General features: G+C 39.5%; 1 protein-coding gene across 1 annotated transcript in view; it reads left to right on the plus strand.

The window, feature by feature from the left end:
• Positions 1 to 19523, plus strand: part of LOC137640309 (intermembrane lipid transfer protein VPS13A-like) — a 212029-nt gene that overhangs the window by 123654 nt on the left and 68852 nt on the right. The window contains exons 32-40 of the mRNA XM_068372942.1: positions 351 to 377; positions 1884 to 2018; positions 3872 to 4002; positions 6985 to 7147; positions 7842 to 8012; positions 8868 to 8975; positions 12682 to 12783; positions 13193 to 13354; positions 13689 to 13809. Coding sequence (XP_068229043.1) covers positions 351 to 377; positions 1884 to 2018; positions 3872 to 4002; positions 6985 to 7147; positions 7842 to 8012; positions 8868 to 8975; positions 12682 to 12783; positions 13193 to 13354; positions 13689 to 13809 — 1120 coding nt within the window. The remainder of the gene's footprint in view (positions 1 to 350; positions 378 to 1883; positions 2019 to 3871; positions 4003 to 6984; positions 7148 to 7841; positions 8013 to 8867; positions 8976 to 12681; positions 12784 to 13192; positions 13355 to 13688; positions 13810 to 19523) is intronic.

The following is a 19523-nucleotide window of genomic DNA, read 5'->3' on the forward strand; positions in this document are numbered from 1 at the left end:
TATATATATATATATATACACACAGTATATTAAAGTGCATATATTTTCTTTTGCTTAGAAGTATTCATCAAAGCATGTTAGTAATGTATTGCATCAGTAAGCACCACTTCCTTGTGTACAGAAATATATCATTAGCCATAAAGAACTTTTCAAGTAGACATAATGTATTTTAGCTGAGTGTAAAGCCTTTTTTTTTCTCACGATAGCTTTTTTATACTGTTAGCGGCAAGGTTTGCTTAGAATGGCACACACTTATAAAGCTTCTTCTTATATTTGTAGTAGAAATGCAGTATTTTGTATTGCTCTAAACTTTATTTTTGTAATTAGCTATTTTTTTATTTTTCTTCTAGATGAAAAAGAAAACGATAAAAGCCGAGGTAAGTTCTTTTTTTTTGCTTATTTTTTAATCCTTTTGATTGGTTGAGCTCTTTCTGTTGGGATCCTAAGTATTTATCAAGTACTGGATAGTAAAATAAATTCAGTTGAAAGGTCAGAGACAAAAGATTATTGAGGAATCTTCCCCTTGAAGTATATATGTACCCATATGCAATATATATATTTTTCCATTTCTTCGCAAATTGGGTTGCATTCCATCATGGCAGAATACAGTAAAGTATCTTTTACAGTATATCATACTATATTCTTATGTAAGAAATGTGATTTAATTAAAAGTGACTTGTGACTATCCTCCCAATCAGTCAATATTAGTACCAGTTTTTAGATGGCTCACGAACAGTTGAAGTTGAATGTCTACTTTTCAAACAGCATAGAAAAGGCAGGTGATCATATTCTAAACCTAACTTTGTATCAATCAGAAATCACTTGGTTGTGATTATTTAATTTAGTGACTTTTTATTATTAGAAAAACACTCCTCTCCTCTGTCTTTTCTTAATCCTATAATCTTTCAGCCTGCTAAAATTGGGTATAACTCTTTATTCGAGGTTAAATATCTCTTTCCATTCCTATATATCATATGAATGTTAGCACTTACAAAGGGGTGTTCTAATCTTTAGATCTAGTTGATATCTTAAATTCATCATGTTTAAGATTAATATAGGTTCCTATTTTTAACTACATTTTCTTTTTCTTAATTTTTTAGGAATGTGTGATGTGGTTTTAATTTGAATTAAATCTCTAAGGGGTTCTAAGGGAAATATAATCTATTATATTTTGCTTGTTGGTTTCAGCTGTTTGGAGTGACCTAGGTAAAAAAATTATTTTTGCATCGTCTTTAAAGTTAGGACTCAATCTTACATTCTAATACCGTTTGTATAAACTAAACAAACTAGTGAAAAGAAACTTTGACAAATATAATAACGGCAACTATAAGCGTGATAATTATAGTCGCAGCAATTGTATATTTTATTTGATAATCATAGCATTTCTTGACTTTTCATTCAAGACATTAGCCTTAGGTAATCCATGTAAAAGGTTATTACCAAATGATTAACCCAGACACTTGGAAGAAATCTAATTCAGTTGACACACTTTTCAAGGAATTATTTAGGATATTCATTTTTCTTTTGACGGAATGTTTATATTACTAAGTTGCAAAAAAAATAATTCTTAGTACTGTAAGTGTAATCACTTCTTATAACAAAACACACTGATTTTATTTTAACATTGTGTACGTTAATTTTTGTTGATTTTTATTAGATTTTTTATGAATTCGCTTCAAAGCTTTGCTATATATTCCTAATTCTGATCAATATTTCAGTGTCCTTGTGCATATATAAGATTTCTCGAGCCTTTTTAGAAATTTACTTTTATATAAATAATTTGTCTTACTATGATGTATACATTTGTTCACAACTGATTACAGCATGAATAGCAATTATTAAGGGAATACCTGTATTCATGTTTTTTTAAATTTTCTACAAAGGTTGACCTGGAGAAAATGTATATGACTCGACCCTTTGGCTGTAGGATGAGGCGAACGAAACGACCTGCTTTGTGGCTTCACTACAGACATTCGCCTCATTTTGTTTATGCCTCGGCAGAACTACATCGCATTCAGGTATCGTACATTTGTAAAATATGTTACATTTAGTCATGAATAATTTACTTACTTTAACCCTTTTACCCCCAATGGACGTACTGGTACGTTTCACAAAACTCACCCCTTTACCCCCATGGACGTACTGGTATGTCCTTGCAAGAAAACTGCTATTTACATTTTTTTTTGCATTTTTGATAAAATATGAGAAACTTCAGGCATTTTTCAAAAGAATGAGACTAACGTGACCTCTCCATGACGAAAATTAAGGCTGTTAGAGCAATTTAAAAAATATATATTGCAAAATGTGCTTGAAAAAACAAAATGTCTGGGGGTTAATAGTTGGAAAGTTCCAAATACCTTGGGGGTAAAATGGTTAATCAAGACTAATTTACTTACTTTAAGGGCTGTTTTTCTGGTTCTATACAGTAGGGGAACCCTACTCTCTACAGGACCTTCACAGTCATTTTATCAAGGTCGTTCAAAAGCATTCAACATTTCACACCACATATTGCTCATTTATTGTTGAATCGACACTATGGAAGCACTCACAGAACAAGAAAGTCTTCAGTTTCCTCTTGAAAGCCTTCATATCTTCAATCTTTTGAATGTCTAGTGGAAGCTTATTGTATGATCTCATGGTTGCATATTTAAAGGCTTTAGAGCTTACAATAGACGTATATCTAGGTTCCAATAATTTGAAACCATCTGTAACTTTATGGCATCGTTTGGAATAAGTTGATAAAAGAAACTGCTAATGAAGTAATAATCATTGCATAAGGAAACCAAATAAGCCAAAGTTGTATTTTTAGTGTTGAGATCATAATTTTTCTTTTTTTATGGTGATAACATAAAGCATGATATTATATCAATCTGGACTTGCATCACCTTTTAAAACAAGATTCACCATTATTATTATTATTATTATTATTATTATTATTATTATTATTATTATTATCAGCTAAGCTACAACCCTAGCTGGAAAAGCAGGATGCTATAAGCCCAAGGAATCCAACGTGGAAAAATAGCCCAGTGAGGAAAAGAAACAAGGAAATAAATATACTACAACTGCAAGAGAAGTAATGAACAGTCAAAATAATATAATTTTAAAACTGTAACAACATTAAAGATTGTTTTAAGGGAATGGAAACATAAAGTAAATAATGTATTGGAAGACAAATAATTTCCACAATAAGAAAATACACTTCTGTGTTCAAGTGTTGAGGCTACAGACTCTTATTCTTAAATAGACTTGAATATAGGAGGATCTGTTTGTTGATGTACGCATTTACATGTTAGTTTTGAAGAGGAAATTTTTTAATCCATATATATCCTCCTTTATTTGAGCATTTTTATACTGTATTTGTATATTAATTCTTTATTAATGGCAACGGGCATGTTGATATGGAAATGATACTAGAATGGTTTTCTTCTTTACGTAACAATTCTTTAAAAGTAATACTGTATTAATATTATCTACAAATATTAACCTTTTTACCCCCAGGCTATTTGGAACTTTCCATCCCTTAACCCCCAGGGGTTATTTTTTTTCAAGCATGTTTTGCAGTATATATTTTTTAAATTGCTCTAACAGCCTTAATTTTCATCATAGAGAGGTCAGGTTGGTCTCATTCTCTTGGAAAATGCCTGAAGTTTCTCAAAAAAAATATCAAAAATATGCAAAAAAAATGTAAATAGCAGTTTTTTGCAAGGGCGTACCGGTACATCCATGGGGGTAAAGGGATGAGTTTTGTGAAACGTACCAGTACCTCCTTTGGGGGTAAAAGGGTTAACTGTTTTTTTATAATTTATGCCCTGTAATTCTTTCTACCTTGCCTGTAATTTTATTACAAGATTAATGTTCTCTTTTCCAGCTCGACAACCAACTCTCAGATGCCGTTTTTCCAGCAGTGTTTTATCCTTCCAATGAATTTGGAGCCATCCAGCCTTGCCTATCGTCGTGTATTCTGCTTCATTCGTCCATGGGCCAGTTTACTACCATAAAGTATGTAATAAGTAAAGTACTTGAATATTGATATCATAAAATAATCATACATACATACATACATATACCAAGGCACTTCCCCCAATTTTGGGGGGTAGCCGACATCAACAAATGAAACAAAAACAAAAAAGGGCACCTCTACTCTACGTTCTTCCCAGCCTAAAAGGGACTCAACCGAGTTCAGCTGGTACTGCTAGGGTGCCACAGCCCACCCTCCCCCGTTATCCACCACAGATGAAGCTTCGTAATGCTGAATCCCCTACTGCTGCTACCTCCGCGGTCATCTAAGGCATCGGAGGCAGCAGCATAAAGAATAAAATAATTTATTTCAGTGAAAGATTCCAACTAATCTGGACTATCACTTCACTCTTATGAATGCCCTAGACAGATGTCTTCTATAAGTCTTGTTTGATGTCTCTTCCAATGTTAATGTGTGGCTTTGCTTAGATGTATGGTGAAGTTTAGTTTAATATTATTTTCATTATTACTTGCTAAGCTACAACCTTAGTTGGAAAAGTAGGAAGCTATAACCACAAGGCTCCAACAGGGAAAATAACCCAGTGAGGAAAGTAAATAAGGAAATAAGCTAAAAGAGAATTTAAGAGCAATAATAACATTGAAATAAATCTTTCATATATAAACTAGGAAAACTTCTAAATAACAAGGGGATATAGAATTTGAAATAATAAGAGGAAGAGAAACAAGATAGAATAGTGTGCCCGAGCGTACCCTCAAGCAAGAGATCTCTAACCCAAGACAGTGGAAGACCATGGTACAGAGGCTCTGGCACTACCCAAGACTAGAGAACAATGGTTTGATTTTGGAGTGTCCTTCTAGTTTAACTGATACTCCACATCCTGATATGACTGATGCCCTCTCTATTAGTTGTCCGTTGTTGCTCTATGACGTCATTGATAAATTGCAATGTAAAAGCTCATTTGGGGTTGATCTCATTAAAATGAGTATGAAGATGAACTCTGTATACTGAATATTTTGATATACAGTATGTAGATTTTGTACAATGTCATGTAACTTACATAAAACTATTCTTTGATTTATTCTACATATATGGTATTTTTGTACAGTTTTAAACCTTATTCCAATTATGCAATGTTGACAGTCAAGAATGAAGTATTAAAACTTGCATTGAAAAATTTGAAAATTTCTATTGATGCTTTTCACTGATTTCAAACTCTGTTTAAAAGGCTTTGACAAAGTAGTAAAGATCTATATTTTATCTCATTCAAATTGTTTATGCCATGCAAAATCCAACTTTAAAAGTTACAGTTGCTGGTACAGTATTACAAATGAAATGTTTACTGTATGTGCATGTGCATATTATGATAATATTCTTGTCATGTAATAATCAATAACACTATTGATTCTCCTTAAAGTATTAGTAGTAGGTTGGCTAGGGGATCAGCCACCCGTTGAGATACTACCGATAGAGAGTTATGTGGTCTTTAGACTGGCTAGACAGTACTACATTGGATCCTTCTCTCTGGTTAAGGTTCATTTTACCTTTGCCTACATATACACTGAAAAGTCTGGCCTATTCTTTATATAGTCTCTGTCCTAATACACCTGACAACACTAAGGTTACCAAACAATTATTCTTCTCTCAAGGGGTTAACTACTGCACTGTGATTGTTCAGTGGCTACTTTCCTCTTGGTAAAGTTAGAAGAGACTTAAGCTATGGTAAGCATCTCTTTTAGGAAAAGGACACTCCAAAATCAACCCATTGTTCCATAGCATTGGGTAGTGCCATAGCCTCTGTACCATGGTCTTCGACTGCCTTGTATTAGAGTTCTCATGCTTGAGGGTACACTTAGGCACACTATTCTATCTTATTTCTCTTTCTCTTGTTTTGTTAAAGTTTTATAATTTATATAGGAAATATTTATATTAATGTTGTTAGTGTTCTTAAAATATTCTATTTTTCCCTGTTTCCTTTCCTCACTGGGCTATTTTCCTTGTTGGAGCCCTAGGGCTTATAGCATCCTGCTTTTCCAACTGGGGTTGTAGCTTATCAAGTAATAATATTAATAATAATGTACAGTACTGTAGATATAATGCCTCTCTTTTGGAAGCTTGAAGCAATATCCCACTTATACACTGTATAGTCAGCCCTACACCTTCGCCAAGTTGGGTAACAAAATCCTGCGAAGATGAAATAAATGTGTAATATTTATTTGTACCATAGAGTGATTCAGTTCATAACCTCATATCCTAAGTGTGGTTGATATACTGTACACCTTAGATAAGTCACTGTAAATTGTTTTCTCATGGTTTATATCAAGGTATTGTTGTTTAAATTACTTTATAGAGGTAATTGTACATAAGTAACACAGTGACAAAACAGTACTGCATACATTATGATACCTAGGGCAAGACAACTCATAAGGCGTAAGTCGTTGTCACACCACCCTATATATATGTAGCACCAAAACACTGTTGTTCCTAACTATCACCATTCACTGATACTGTAGTGTATATTACTGTAATGTATGTACTATACTATCATCATTGTACAGCTTAATTAGCTAAGGTGAGACAAAGCCTTATATATATTTGTAAAGAAATCTTTAAGGAATTGATGTACTATACTGTATATTCTAGTGCTATAAATTTACATTCCAGATTGCAATTTCCTTTTCTTTTTTATGAGTAAATAGAATAGAATTGATATATTAGTTTGGTCATGTTATTGAAATCAAGAGTGGGTGTATTTTCATTTGCCTTTCTTGATACTTGCTTTTTGTCTAATTTATATATTCTAAATTTCTATTATTTTCATTTCAATTGAAATTATTTTACAGTGAGAGTCTTGTGGTTTTCCATTTGTTATGCTTTAAAGATAAAATTTGTGTATTTTTATAAACCTCCTATTAATTTGTAAGATATATATGAAATCAATTACAGTAATATTTTATATTAGTTTAATTCTGTTTGAAATTTCATTTAGTGTCTTTCTTTTTCAGACATTTGAGTGTTGTAGCCCAGGAATTTTACCTGAAACTAGACAAGGGTTTCATCTCCTCCATGTATGATGCATTAAAACCAGTTCTCCCGAGCCCTTGGTCTGGCACAATCCATACTGAGCTAAAGAAACTTAGGATGCCCATCACATTCCAGGCAATGATGGTAAGTTTGATCTCGGCGTCTTCTTTTTAAGACTAGTTGTGCTGAAGGTATCCAATATGTTTATTTGTTGATAAGCTGTTTGAAAAGCTACACTTTTATACTATTAAGTAGAGGGAGAGAAATGCTGGTTTCAAATGCTATTTTCGGTTGTAGAAAATAGAAAACTTAGTCAAACTGAAGTCAAATTAAACACCATTTCTTTTTAATTATTTAACATTATAAGCAAGGCTAATGTTTTGAACTTTGATATTAGTAGAACTTCAAAAGCTCAAACTTGCAGCAAATGTTTTCATGTTGAACAGGCTGACATAAGTCCTTTTAGAGTTTATATAAGAAATATCTGTTTTAATGTTGTTAATGTTTTTATAATTGTTCATTACTTCTTATATCATTTAGTTATTTCTTTATTTCCTCTCCTCATTGGGATATTTTTTCTGTGGAGCCCTTGGGCTTATAGCTTCTTGCTTTTCCAACTAGGGTTTAAGCTTAGCTAGTAATAATAATTATAATGATAATAATAATGATAATAATAATAATAATAATACTGTAATAATAATAATAATAATAATAATAATAATAATAATAATGATAATAATAATGATGATAATGATAGTAATAGTAATAATAATTAATCATTAATCATTAATAATTAATAATTATTATGAAGGTGCTCATTTCATCTAATTATCTTCAGCAACAGACAGATAAAGAAGTAGACGAAGGCCCTGAAGTTGAGCGTGTGTGCATCGCAGGTCTCCGCGTGAAGTTTTCCTTTTCCCCACGGGGAAGCGTTCTCGGAAATCATACAAGACAGAATGATGTCTTGGATTGGTTCCTTACATCTCTTGGTGCAACTTTGACAGAGGTATGTTATAGTTTTTGATGCAGCTCCAAGTCCGTCATTTTATTTGAGAGGTTAGATTTACCAGAATTATTTTTTGGGCTTGAGCCATGTCGTCCTGATGGAAGTTCCTCAAAGGCAGCTCTCTACTTAGGATATTTCTGCAAGAAGGAATGAACTTCCATCAAGATGACATGGCTATCTCACCCAAAAGTTGATTTTTCCTATGTCAGAATCCGTTTTATATTTAGTGGTGTAATTATCTATAGAAATGTGGTGTGTTATATCTTTTGTGTGGATATCTATCAGAGGAACGTTACACACTAACAATATTTAGAACATAACAATATTTAGAACATGGTAGTGACTCTTAATCAAAAGATATGGTGATATAAAATAGTGACTGTGGATGACTTTTAATGCTACTGAAAACTATTATAGGTTTACCAACTTATATTTTATACCTTTTAAACACAGTTTTGAAGGTTTTATTATTTATACCACTTCTTTTTCTATTACATTACTTGTTTTAAGAGTAATATAATATTTTGCCTATAATGCCTCAGTACAAATTACCTGGAAATTAAGTTTCTTAATAAGTAAATGGAAAAAAAAACTGTTTCAGACATCCCAATATTGTTATGTTTCTCATAATCTGCTCAAATCATTTTGTTTGAAATGTTGTAAAATGTGTCTAACATAAGGGTATAACAATCTTGATTATGTTAAGGCATTTGGCAAGTACTAAGAACATCCATATTTTATATATTGTGTTTATTTCATATGCAGTAACTTGAAATTAAGTGTGCTGATATTCTACTGAATCTAATCATGTAAATTTAATATGAACTTTGTTGTTTTCATTCTATATTATGGCAGATGAAGAATGTCTCAATTAGTATTGGTCATTATGAGAGGGAGTCCATACCTTGGGACAGACTGATGGTAGATTTCATGGATCATGCTAAACACCAGGTCATCCAGCAGGTGAGTTACATCCACATTTAATTCGTTTATCTTCATCATGCAACTAAAAGAATAATACATTGTTACCAAATCACAATTCTTCCAGAACTTGTAAGTCATGTTCCTAATATTTAATCAGTCATCTGACAAGGGGAAACAAATATAACAATCAATAGAAAGGCTAGAAACTTTGGCAAAACTAATGAATTCTGGATAAGTTGCATCCAATAGGTGACAATGGTGATTTTTTTTTAATATATAAAACAGATTTAAATATTTGTGCAACTTTGAAAGAGTGAAAGATTTTTTAAGAGAAGAGCAACAAATCTTTTTTGTAAACAGGCCCAACTTTCTTAAAGATGATAACCTGTAACATAAGGGGCCCAGTATTTAAATTTCTCTCCGAGATAAAGCACCCTCTAATTAAAAAGTGAAAACAACTGCATTTAATTTGGTTATTTCTAAAGCTGGAGCCAAATGTTTTGGTTGATTTACTGGCCATTTTAACTGGCCAGTAAATCAACAAAATTGTCTGCAATTTTGTCATTTTGAAGCAAATGCAATAATTTGTGGCTCAGATGAAAGCTATACCAAATTTTCTTCGATGGTACTATTCACAAGTTTTACCTATCCCAAAAAAATTTCAAAGAAAATTAAAAGAGACTGCAAAGGACAAAGGCTTCTTTAGAGAAATCATTCCAATGCGTCACTTCTAAGTGAGATCTTTCCAATATTGTCTCAATGGGATTGGATCAGGGTATATGGTCTCTGATCAACGCAGGTGCTGTTGAGGAATGAGGATAGAGGGTGGGGAGATGTAGGGGTGGAGAGGGATAGTCGTAGTAGGAGGCAGCAGACGGGTGTAGGACGGCACCTCGTTCCAGGGGATGTTGATGAAGGAGAGGTCTAATTGGTGAGGGACATATGGTCGTGGTTCAATCATGCCCCAGTATTCTATACCGACACTCAAAGAGTGAGCGAGCTAGGTTTATTCCTGGCATTCCATTCATCTCGTTTTCTCTGGTATATTCAGCAATAACTATGCCTTAGAAATGGTGCTAGAGGAGCATTTCACTGGGCGACACAGGTTCCTCGCCCAGAAATAGATTTTTCCTTCGTCAAAATCCCTTTTGTATTCCAGTGATGCAGAACCAACTTCCTATCTGTTATTACAGGGAGTGTCCTTAGAAGTGAAAGCTCTAGATATCTCTCTTTTCATGGGGCCTTCAGAGGAAGGATGGACTGCAACTCCAGATTATCTCCATTTTTCAGGGAATAAGCGAGGAAAGAATCAGTTTTCAATTGCCTTTAATTTTTAGCCATGTTCAAGATCTTTTCTGGTTCAGGAGTGGCTGGTAATGGGAAATATCGTAGTAGTATTTTCAGACGGTGCTACAGCATTGACATATTTAGAACTAAGGGGAAGTAGGTAGGAAACCCTATTCCTGATAGGGGAAATTCTATTAACGTGAACAGATTTTAGAGGAATAGATCTTTTCCCCCAGGTTTTCCCAGAGAAACTGAATGTCTTTGAAATTAAGCAGGCAAAACAGATTCTTTCAAACGAATGGTCTCTGCTTCTGTTAGTATGTCTAGAGATTTTGAATTGTTGGGGAATACCAAAAGTGGACATGTCAGTGAAATTGCTCAACAAGAAGATGGAGGTATGCTCATTATTTTCGGATAATTTATCATGTAAAGTGAATGCAGTTACCAGTTACAGGAGTGGCTGAATCTGTATCTCCACGATTCAGCCTGTGATAAACAAGTTTAGAGTGTCTACAAGCAGCAGGAGGACTTGACTGACTCTCTTTTGGCCTTGAAGGTAGTGGGTTACAGATCTATGACCTCTACTGTTGAAATTTCCAAGTTTACCTTTCATTTTTTATTTTTGAAAGTACAGTGTTGGGTAATATATATATAAAAAGGATGTAACTGGTTAGTGGTGTTGGATTTGGGATCAAATTCTGCAGGTTTCAGTTATAAAAGACCATGTTTGGTGATAGTTGCTTACTTAGGTACTAAAATAAAAGTTGAATCTCAGGTGCTAAGTGAGTTTATTATTTTAAGACAACATTTCCTATCTCTTTCTTTCACTGACCCACTACATCTGAATGTGGGAGTTAGTAATACAATATGGATATAAAAGGGAGTTTCAGTGATATAAATGGAATTTTCTTGATAAAATCTATTATTTCTATACACATTTTATGTTCATAAACATGCCCACCCTCTCCACTGACAAGTGATTTCAAGAAGATAATAATTACCTCCGCCAACAAAGTTGGAAGAAGCTTATATTTTTGCCTCTGTTTGTGTGTGTATGTTTGTTTGTGAACAGCTTCCTGGCCACAATTTTAATCGAAGAGTAATGAAACTTGCAGGGATTAACTGTTATGTAAAAAGCTGGAACTGATTAAAATGTGCAAGATCACTGTCAAGCAGAATGTCCACTTCATGTAATCAGCCATAAGCTTGGACATCATTGTCACAGAGACTTCAAACTTAGTTCATATTTGAATGTATGAAAATCCACGTCAATTAATACATGTTAAGGTCAAAGATCAAGGTCAAGGTCGAGCAAAAGGTTGAGAAATAAGCTACCTTGGCGGAGGTCTGCGCGCTACTGAATGTCCCTCTAGTTTAGTTTTGACTTTAAAACTAAAATGAACAAGGAGCTGTAGCGTACCTATGCCGAGGTTATTGCCATTAATCGTCAGTTTGTCTCAGTACTTTACGAGAGACCTAAGCTTATTGAAAGGGAGGAAAATGGGGAAATTTTTAGTTTTATTAGAAACATCAGTATTAAACCGGGCTTTGAGATAGGCGTAATATGAACATAATTTGAGTATAAAGATAATAAATTTTATTATGAAATAAGGGTGTAGGGAGGTGTAGGGGTAGGGAAGGATAGCCGTAGTAGGAGGCAGCAGACAGGTGTAGGACGGTACCTCGTTGTTCCGGGGGATGTTGATGAGGGAGAGGTCTAACTGGTGAGGGACCTATGGTCGTGGTTCTATCACGCCCCAGTTACTATACCGACATTCATAGAGTGAGCTAACTGGGTTTATTCCTGGCATTCCATGCATCCTTTTTTTCTCTGGTATATTTAGCAATAACTATGCCTTAGAAAAGGTGCTACAGGAGCATTTCACTGGGCGACACAGGTCCCTCGCCCAGAAATAGATTTTTCCTTCGTCAAAAACTCTTTTCTAGGCCGTATTGTTTCATCAATGCTGTAATTCAGTAAGGATTAAACTAAAGAGGTTGATGTGCATTAATCTTACATAAATTACTCTTGATTCTAAATTATGCTAAGTGATAAAAAAAACACCATAATAAAGCTGATAGTTAGTAGTGGATGTAGAACGGCACCTCGTAGTAACAGGGATATTTGAAGAGGAGATATCTAAATGGCACGAGACCTCTGATAGTGGTTTTCACGCCCCAGTTACTATGTACCGACACCTAATATAGGTGAGCGAGCTGGGTTCATCCATGGCATTCCTATGCACTTTTTTCTCTGGTAATATATAGCAGTTATATACCTTAGAAATGATGCTAAAGGAGCATTTCACGGAGCAGCACAGGTTGAGCCCAGAAAATGCTAAATGATAAAAGAAACACCTTAATAAAGCTGATAGTTATTTGGAACACTCAAGGTATAGGGTTAAGATATTGTGGTTTAATAACTGTATAAGTTTGTAAGCTTGACTTTTCCTTACAGATTTATGTGTTGGTGTTGGGATTGGACATTCTAGGCAATCCATATCAGAGACTAAGAGACTTGTCACAAGGTGTTAAAGACCTCATTTATCAACCAGCTTTAGTAAGTACTTCCAATATACTTTTCAAGATTCTGAACATTTATTTAGTTTTTCAACTCAAATATATTGGTTTTTAACCCTTTTACCCCCAAGCTATTTGGAACTTTCCAACCCTTAACCCCCAGGCGTTTTCTCTTTCAAGCACATTTTGCAATATATTTATTTTAAATAGCTCTAACAGCCTTAATTTTTGTCATAGAGAGGTCAGGTTGGTCTCATTCTTTTGGAAAATGCCTGAAGTTTCTCACAGTTATCAAAAATATGCAAAAAAAAATGTAAATAGCAGTTTTTTGCAAGGACGTACCAGTACGTCCATAATGGTAAATGGATGAGTTTTGTGAAACGTACCAGTACGTTCATTTGGGGTAAAAGGGTTAAAGTACCCTGTGCTAGCATTTTCTTTCTCTTCAGGGTATCATCGAAGGACCTGATGAATTTGCGGAAGGAATAGCTCGTGGTGCGCAGAGTCTAATGGGTCACGTTGTTGGGGGTACAGCTGACAGCCTTAACCTTATCTCCTCTGCTATTGGAAATACAATAGTCAGTCTTACTTTTGACCAGGAATATAAAAAGGTATGTTAAGCTATACTGTACAATTGACATGTTACATCACTACAAATTTATAATTACATTACTATAATGTTTATCAATTCTTCAAATTATTTCACAATATATTTTTTTCTTTGTAAATTAAATGTGTAACATGAAATTGGCCATTCCATAGTCAAAGAGATTTCTATTTCGGTGTGGCAAAAATATATTTTGTTGGATATATTGGAAACTTGTATAAGATCCTGTGTCAACCAGACATCTTGCTTTAATTGACATTTCAATATATTCTTTTGATAATATTTTGATAGTTACTCATCATAGATATCAGTTCAATCCAAATATCTCTTCCATGAAGAAACGTCGGCAGAGACTAGTGATACAGACATCAGTGCCAAAATCCCTTCTGTATGCGGGTCAGACGTTCGTAATGGGAGTGGTTTTGGGTATTTCAGGAGTGGTTGTCAAACCTGTTGCAGGTAGGTTGCAAGGAATATCCTCCTAGCGTAATTTTTGTAAGTACATTTATCTACAGTGCTGCATTTTAAGAGGTGATATCTGTTGAAATTTCTTTGACTTTTAACTTGTTTTTAAACAGGAAATATTGGCGCGGAACACTTATACCTTCTATTATAATTAACAAGCACCCCTAATTGACAGGTTGACTCAGAATCTGATAATGAAACCTGCTTGGTAAATAGATCCATGTTCAGTCGTTAGGCCAAAATGTACACCAGCATAATTAAAGCAATTAGTGATGCCTGGTACCTGGCAATTGAAATCAGTATTTTAAACAAACTACACCTTAAATTCTCAATCACAAAAATCAAAATAATTCTAAATTGCTGATCTAGTGAAATCATTATTGGATTCTTAACACATTATTGTCCTTGTCCTTTAATAATGTATATTTGTTCCGTAACCGAAATACAAACCACGCTATTTACAAAGGGTTATTACTTTTAGCGTAGCTGAAATGGCGAGCCATTAGAATTTAACGAGGGTGTATTACCCCCGCGCTAGTTAGCGGGGGGGTAGGGGAGTGGTAGCTAGCTACCCCTCCTCCCCCTCACACACAGGTGAATACTCACTTTCACTTTTGGCTCGGACTGTGACAGACGTCTCTGTCTTGGTCCTCGCTTGGCAGCCATTGTCTGTTTTGTCTTTACTTAATCGCTTACTTTTCTTTTACTCAATATATATGTAAACATGTTTTCATGTTTGTATATATATTTGAGTATAGAAATAAGTAAGTTTCCTTTTCAGATGTGTGTGTGTAGTGTACGATATCTACGTGGAGGCCTCGGCAGTTAGGCCACCACGGCCTAATTTTATGGGTTGCGATCGAGTTTGACTTCGGTCTTTCTCTCTCTCTCTCTCTTGAGGTCGTTCACCCTTTTACTATGTTTTACTACGCCCTTGTAGCTTCCTTCCCGTGTGGGTGGGGTTGCTACGCCGTACATTTTGTCTCAATTAGTTTATGAATCTAATTGTAGTTGTTAATTTTTCAGCTTGTAGAACGATTCCTTTCGGGGTTTTCGTTTTTTTTCTTTAGTGTTCATTCTTTTTTTAAATTACATAATTACATAGTTACATAATTATAATTGTTATAATTCTGTTTTGGTTACAGCTCTCCTTCCGCGAGTGTAAGTGGTTGTGAGGGCACGTGCCTGTTGTGTAATTCTTGTTCCTTTTCCTCGGGATTCCTCTTCGGAGCCTTCCCGGGGGAATGAATGTGTACTAATATTATTTGTTTTATTTTTTTACAGTTACCGATCTAGTTCGTTTCTGTAATATAGCAACGGTGTGAGCTGTCTGGTTGAGTCCTGGGGATTCGGCTGTTGCTGCCTCCCCCCTTGTATTGTCGTCAGGGGCGTGTCTCCTTCTACTGGTAGTACTCCCGTGTCGACGGACAGCTCTCCAGTTCATTTTAGAACAGTCAGGAGGCTTGCCTCCTTGGGCGGATAACTTTCCTTCCGAGGGAAGTTTTTTCCTGTCCAGGCTTGAGCTTTTCCTCTTTTGGGGGGTTCTTCTCTTGCCTTTTTTTCGTGCGACTATGCTCTTGGTGCTGAGCGGGTCGCACCTGCAGTTTCGCTCAAGGGGCTGGGCAACTGCAGGGGCTCCTCTTCGGAGGATTGCCCCTTTTAGGTCACTGGCTGACCAGTCTCTTCCACGAAGTGTTTCTCTGTCGTTCGCGAGAGAGTACACTCATAGAGACTCCTCTTCGGAGGTTTCTTCTGTTGCTGTTGCTGTTGGCCTCCCTCGCCGTAAGGCCCTCCGTCCGCCTCGTCGTAAGGGCCTCTCATCTCCCTATAAGGGTGCTTGAGGCGCCTTTTTGAATCTCCGTTTGCAGCCTACAACTTCTTTTTCTCGATCTTCCGTCTTGGTGCAGATGGACAGCAGTCTAATCTCGTCTCCCGACGGGCAACGGTCTTCCCGACGGACAACGGTCTTCCCGACGGACAGCGGTCTTCCGACGGACATCAGTCTCCCGGCGGACAACGATCCCTTCGGGGCAAAGGGTTGCCCCCACGGGGGTTCTTCCCTTGCGTGTCAGGGTTTCCCTGCGCGCCCTTCTGTTCGTCAGCGCTCTCCTGTTCGTCAGCGCTTTCAAGATGATCTTCCCTGCGGTTCCTGTTACGTGCCCTGTGCGCCCACGTTCGCCCTCGCGATCTAGAACTTCGGTTCAGGTCGGGGTCAAGGACTCTTCTTTGCGCAGGCTTCCACGCGTAGCCTTCTGCTCGTCAGCGATCATCAGCTCGTCAGCGATCATCAGCTCGTCAGCGATCATCAGCTCGCCAGCGATCGTCAGCTCGTCAGCGATCATCAGCTCGCCAGCGATCTCCGGATCGCCCACGTGTGTTACAGCTGGCACGCCAACGTTCTCCAACACTTCTGAAGGAACATGGTTCGCCAGCTACTAGCTCAACTGCGGATGCTGATCGCCATCGCGCGACCCTCAACTGCAGATGCTGATCGCCATCGCGCGACCCTCAACTGCGGATGCTGATCGCCATCGCGCGACCCTCAACTGCGGATGCTGATCGCCATCGCGCGACCCTCAACTGCAGATGCTGATCGCCATCGCGCGACCCTCAACTGCGGATGCTGATCGCCATCGCGCGACCCTCAACTGCGGATGCTGATCGCCATCGCGCGACCCTCAACTGCGGATGCTGATCGCCATCGCACAACCCTGAACGATTGCCCGCTTACGCATGCTGCTCCTCATCGCACAACCCTGAACGATCGCCCTCTTGCGGATGCTGATCACCATCGCACCCTTTCACGCGATCATTCACCTGCGCATGCTGCTCGCCATCGCACAACCCTGAACGATTGCCCGCTTACGCATGCTGCTCCTCATCGCACAACCCTGAACGATCGCCCTCCTGCAGATGCTGATCACCATCGCACCCTTTCACGCGATCATTCACCTGCGCATGCTGCTCGCCATCGCACAACCCTGAACGATTGCCCGCTTACGCATGCTGCTCCTCATCGCACAACCCTGAACGATCGCCCTCCTGCAGATGCTGATCACCATCGCACCCTTTCACGCGATCATTCACCTGCGCATGCTGCTCGCCATCGCACAACCCTGCACGATTGCCCGCTTACGCATGCTGCTCCTCATCGCACAACCCTGAACGCTCGCCCTCTTGCGGATGCTGATCACCATCGCACCCTATCACGCGATCATTCACCTACACATGCTGCTCGCCATCGCTTACCGCCAGCGATCTTCTTCACCTACGCGGCAGCACGATCCCTCGCCGTCACGCCCATTCGCCTGCGCGCGCCCGCGCGATCGCTCGCCTGCGCGCCCCGCGCGATCGCTCGCCTGCGCGCCCCGCGCGATCGCTCGCCTGTGCGCCCGCGCGATCGCTCGCCTGCGCGCCCTCGCGACCGCTCGCCTGCGCGCCCGCGCGACCACTCGCCTGTGCGCCCGCGCGACCGTTCGCCCTCGCGCGACCATAGTTCGCGGCGAATTCCACAGCCGGTGGTAGCAGCAGGGACGCGTGCTCCTAGGCGGCACTCGGGATCACCTCCATCCAAGCACAGGTTTGTAGTGCAGGACGAAGACAGGTCAGTACAGCATTCTTCCCACCTTCTTTTCAGGCAGGAACCGTCGTGTCCTCTCCAAAGGATCGCCCGATCCCTTTCACCTTAGCGAGGATTTCGGACTCTGTGTCCTTGGAGCAGCAGACATGGTTTGATCCGCTGGCACGGGCGTTAATGAGGGTTATGAAACCAGCACTCACCGGCCAGGGTAACAAACCAGCGGCTGTCTCTCCTACGCTGAAGAGAAAGAGAGGAGTGGACTTCGTGGTGACTTCCCCCAGGGCGAAGTTGGTTCCCAAGAGGTCGGTCTCGAGGGTCCCCTCTCCTGCACGAGTACTCTCTCCTTCTCCCGCCCTGGAAGGATTTTTGGCGGGGGGGCTTTCCGTTGAAGATTTCTCCATCGGACAAGGGGTGACTGCTTACCTCTTCCTCTGGGAGCTTACCAGGTTCTTTCCCTCCTCGGTTACGGCCCGAGGTTTGGTTCAAGGAAGCTACAGGAAGATCAAGGGTACTTTCCTCCTCTCGAGCTCAGGCACCTTGGCCTTTCGTCGTTAAGTATCTACTTGCGGACAAGCTCGATGTTGTACCATCTGGACGCACTGACTGAAGGCTTCCTTCGGGTGTCTCATCTGTGGAGGTCAACGACCTCAGACACCCTTCCATCCTTGAGAAGAGTTTTGTCTTTGCCCAAGGACAGAGACTTAAACATCTGCTGTGCGGAGTAAATCGACTTCCGGTTTCACTCCTCCAAGGCGCTTTCTTCCAGACTCTGCAGGGCTCCAGCTCCCTTTTCTTTCAACCACGTCGGCCTAAGTTATCGGCTACGACAACTGGGACAAGGTGTCCAATTGCAGTTTCCTCCTGTCAGGAACAGATGGCACGGGAGACTCCCCCGGGGGGGCATAGTCCTAAAAGGAGTTCACGAACTCTAGGATTGCAGGTTTTTTCGCTGGGAGGATGCTTAAGGTTACTCATCCGAATGACAGCTTCCCGATGCCCATTCCCGCACAATCTCTGTGAGTAGCCAAGGATATCGCGCCTGCCGTCTCTGTCAGCGAATTCAGTGTCTCTGAACCTCTATGCCATAGCATCAGCAGAGTTGCCCGGTTGGGCAGAATGATCCATACCTTAGGCGAAGGTCTTCCTTAGGATCATCGACGGCTTCACCCCCGGCCCCCTCAGTCGATCCTTTCTTGTAAGGAAGGATCTGAGAGGGGATGTCCATAGTCGACCTCTCAGCCCTGATCAAGTTTGTCGAACAAACTTTGGCCAGCGTAGACCAGCAGAATCGATCAGACTGGTAACGAGGCGACAGGACTCCTTTAACCCTGGATCGGAAGGACGGGTACTTTCAGTTTCCATTCCATCCATCTTCCAGGGTGCTCGTCGAATTCAGCCTAAACTGCAAGTATTCCTGCTTATGATGCAGTGTGGCTATCCCGCCGTGGCATAGCAGGTTTGTTTCCCCAGAGAACTCTCCCTGCCTTCCTCTTGGCCGCTCAGGTGCAGACTTCCGCCTCCTCTGCTGTTTGGAGGGCTGGTCAACTCCGGTAGGCTCGGGTTTCGACCTTCTTCAGCGCCGGGAAAAGCTTCCGAATGCTGACCATGAGTGTGGGCTCATGGTATTTTGCTTGGAGCCTTCTCTTCCTCTGCCTCAACATCTGGAGTATCTGGCCATGATATTGAGTCAACCGCCTTACCACGTTGGAAACCCCGCTTCTCGTCCGTCCAGCGAGGTTAAGCAACGTCGGTACTTGGATGGGTGACCACCTGGGGACGCCAGATTCTGTTACCACATCCTCCGAGCCTTCCTTTCGGTTGACTGTGGCAAGACTGAGGAGAGTCGCAGTACCTGTTCTCAGTCAAGCAGAGTTTTCAGCCCTACCTTGGAACGTTTCCTAGTTCTTCTTTCCTCATTGACCCGTTTATAGTCCGAACGGTCGCCTCAGGATAAGTTCCATGTGGGGCGATCCAAGTTCCGGTGGCTTCAGGCAATGTTTAACCGGACTCCCTGGCCCTATGGGACCAGCGGAACTATTAAACCTGCAATGGGTGTTGACCTATGGAGCCTCTTGATGGTAGTGGATATTCTCGTCCTTTCCCCACATTCTTGATGCGGTTCTCGGAC

Source organism: Palaemon carinicauda, chromosome 4 (genome assembly GCF_036898095.1).
Source record: "Palaemon carinicauda isolate YSFRI2023 chromosome 4, ASM3689809v2, whole genome shotgun sequence".
In the NCBI taxonomy this organism is placed as follows: domain Eukaryota; kingdom Metazoa; phylum Arthropoda; class Malacostraca; order Decapoda; family Palaemonidae; genus Palaemon; species Palaemon carinicauda.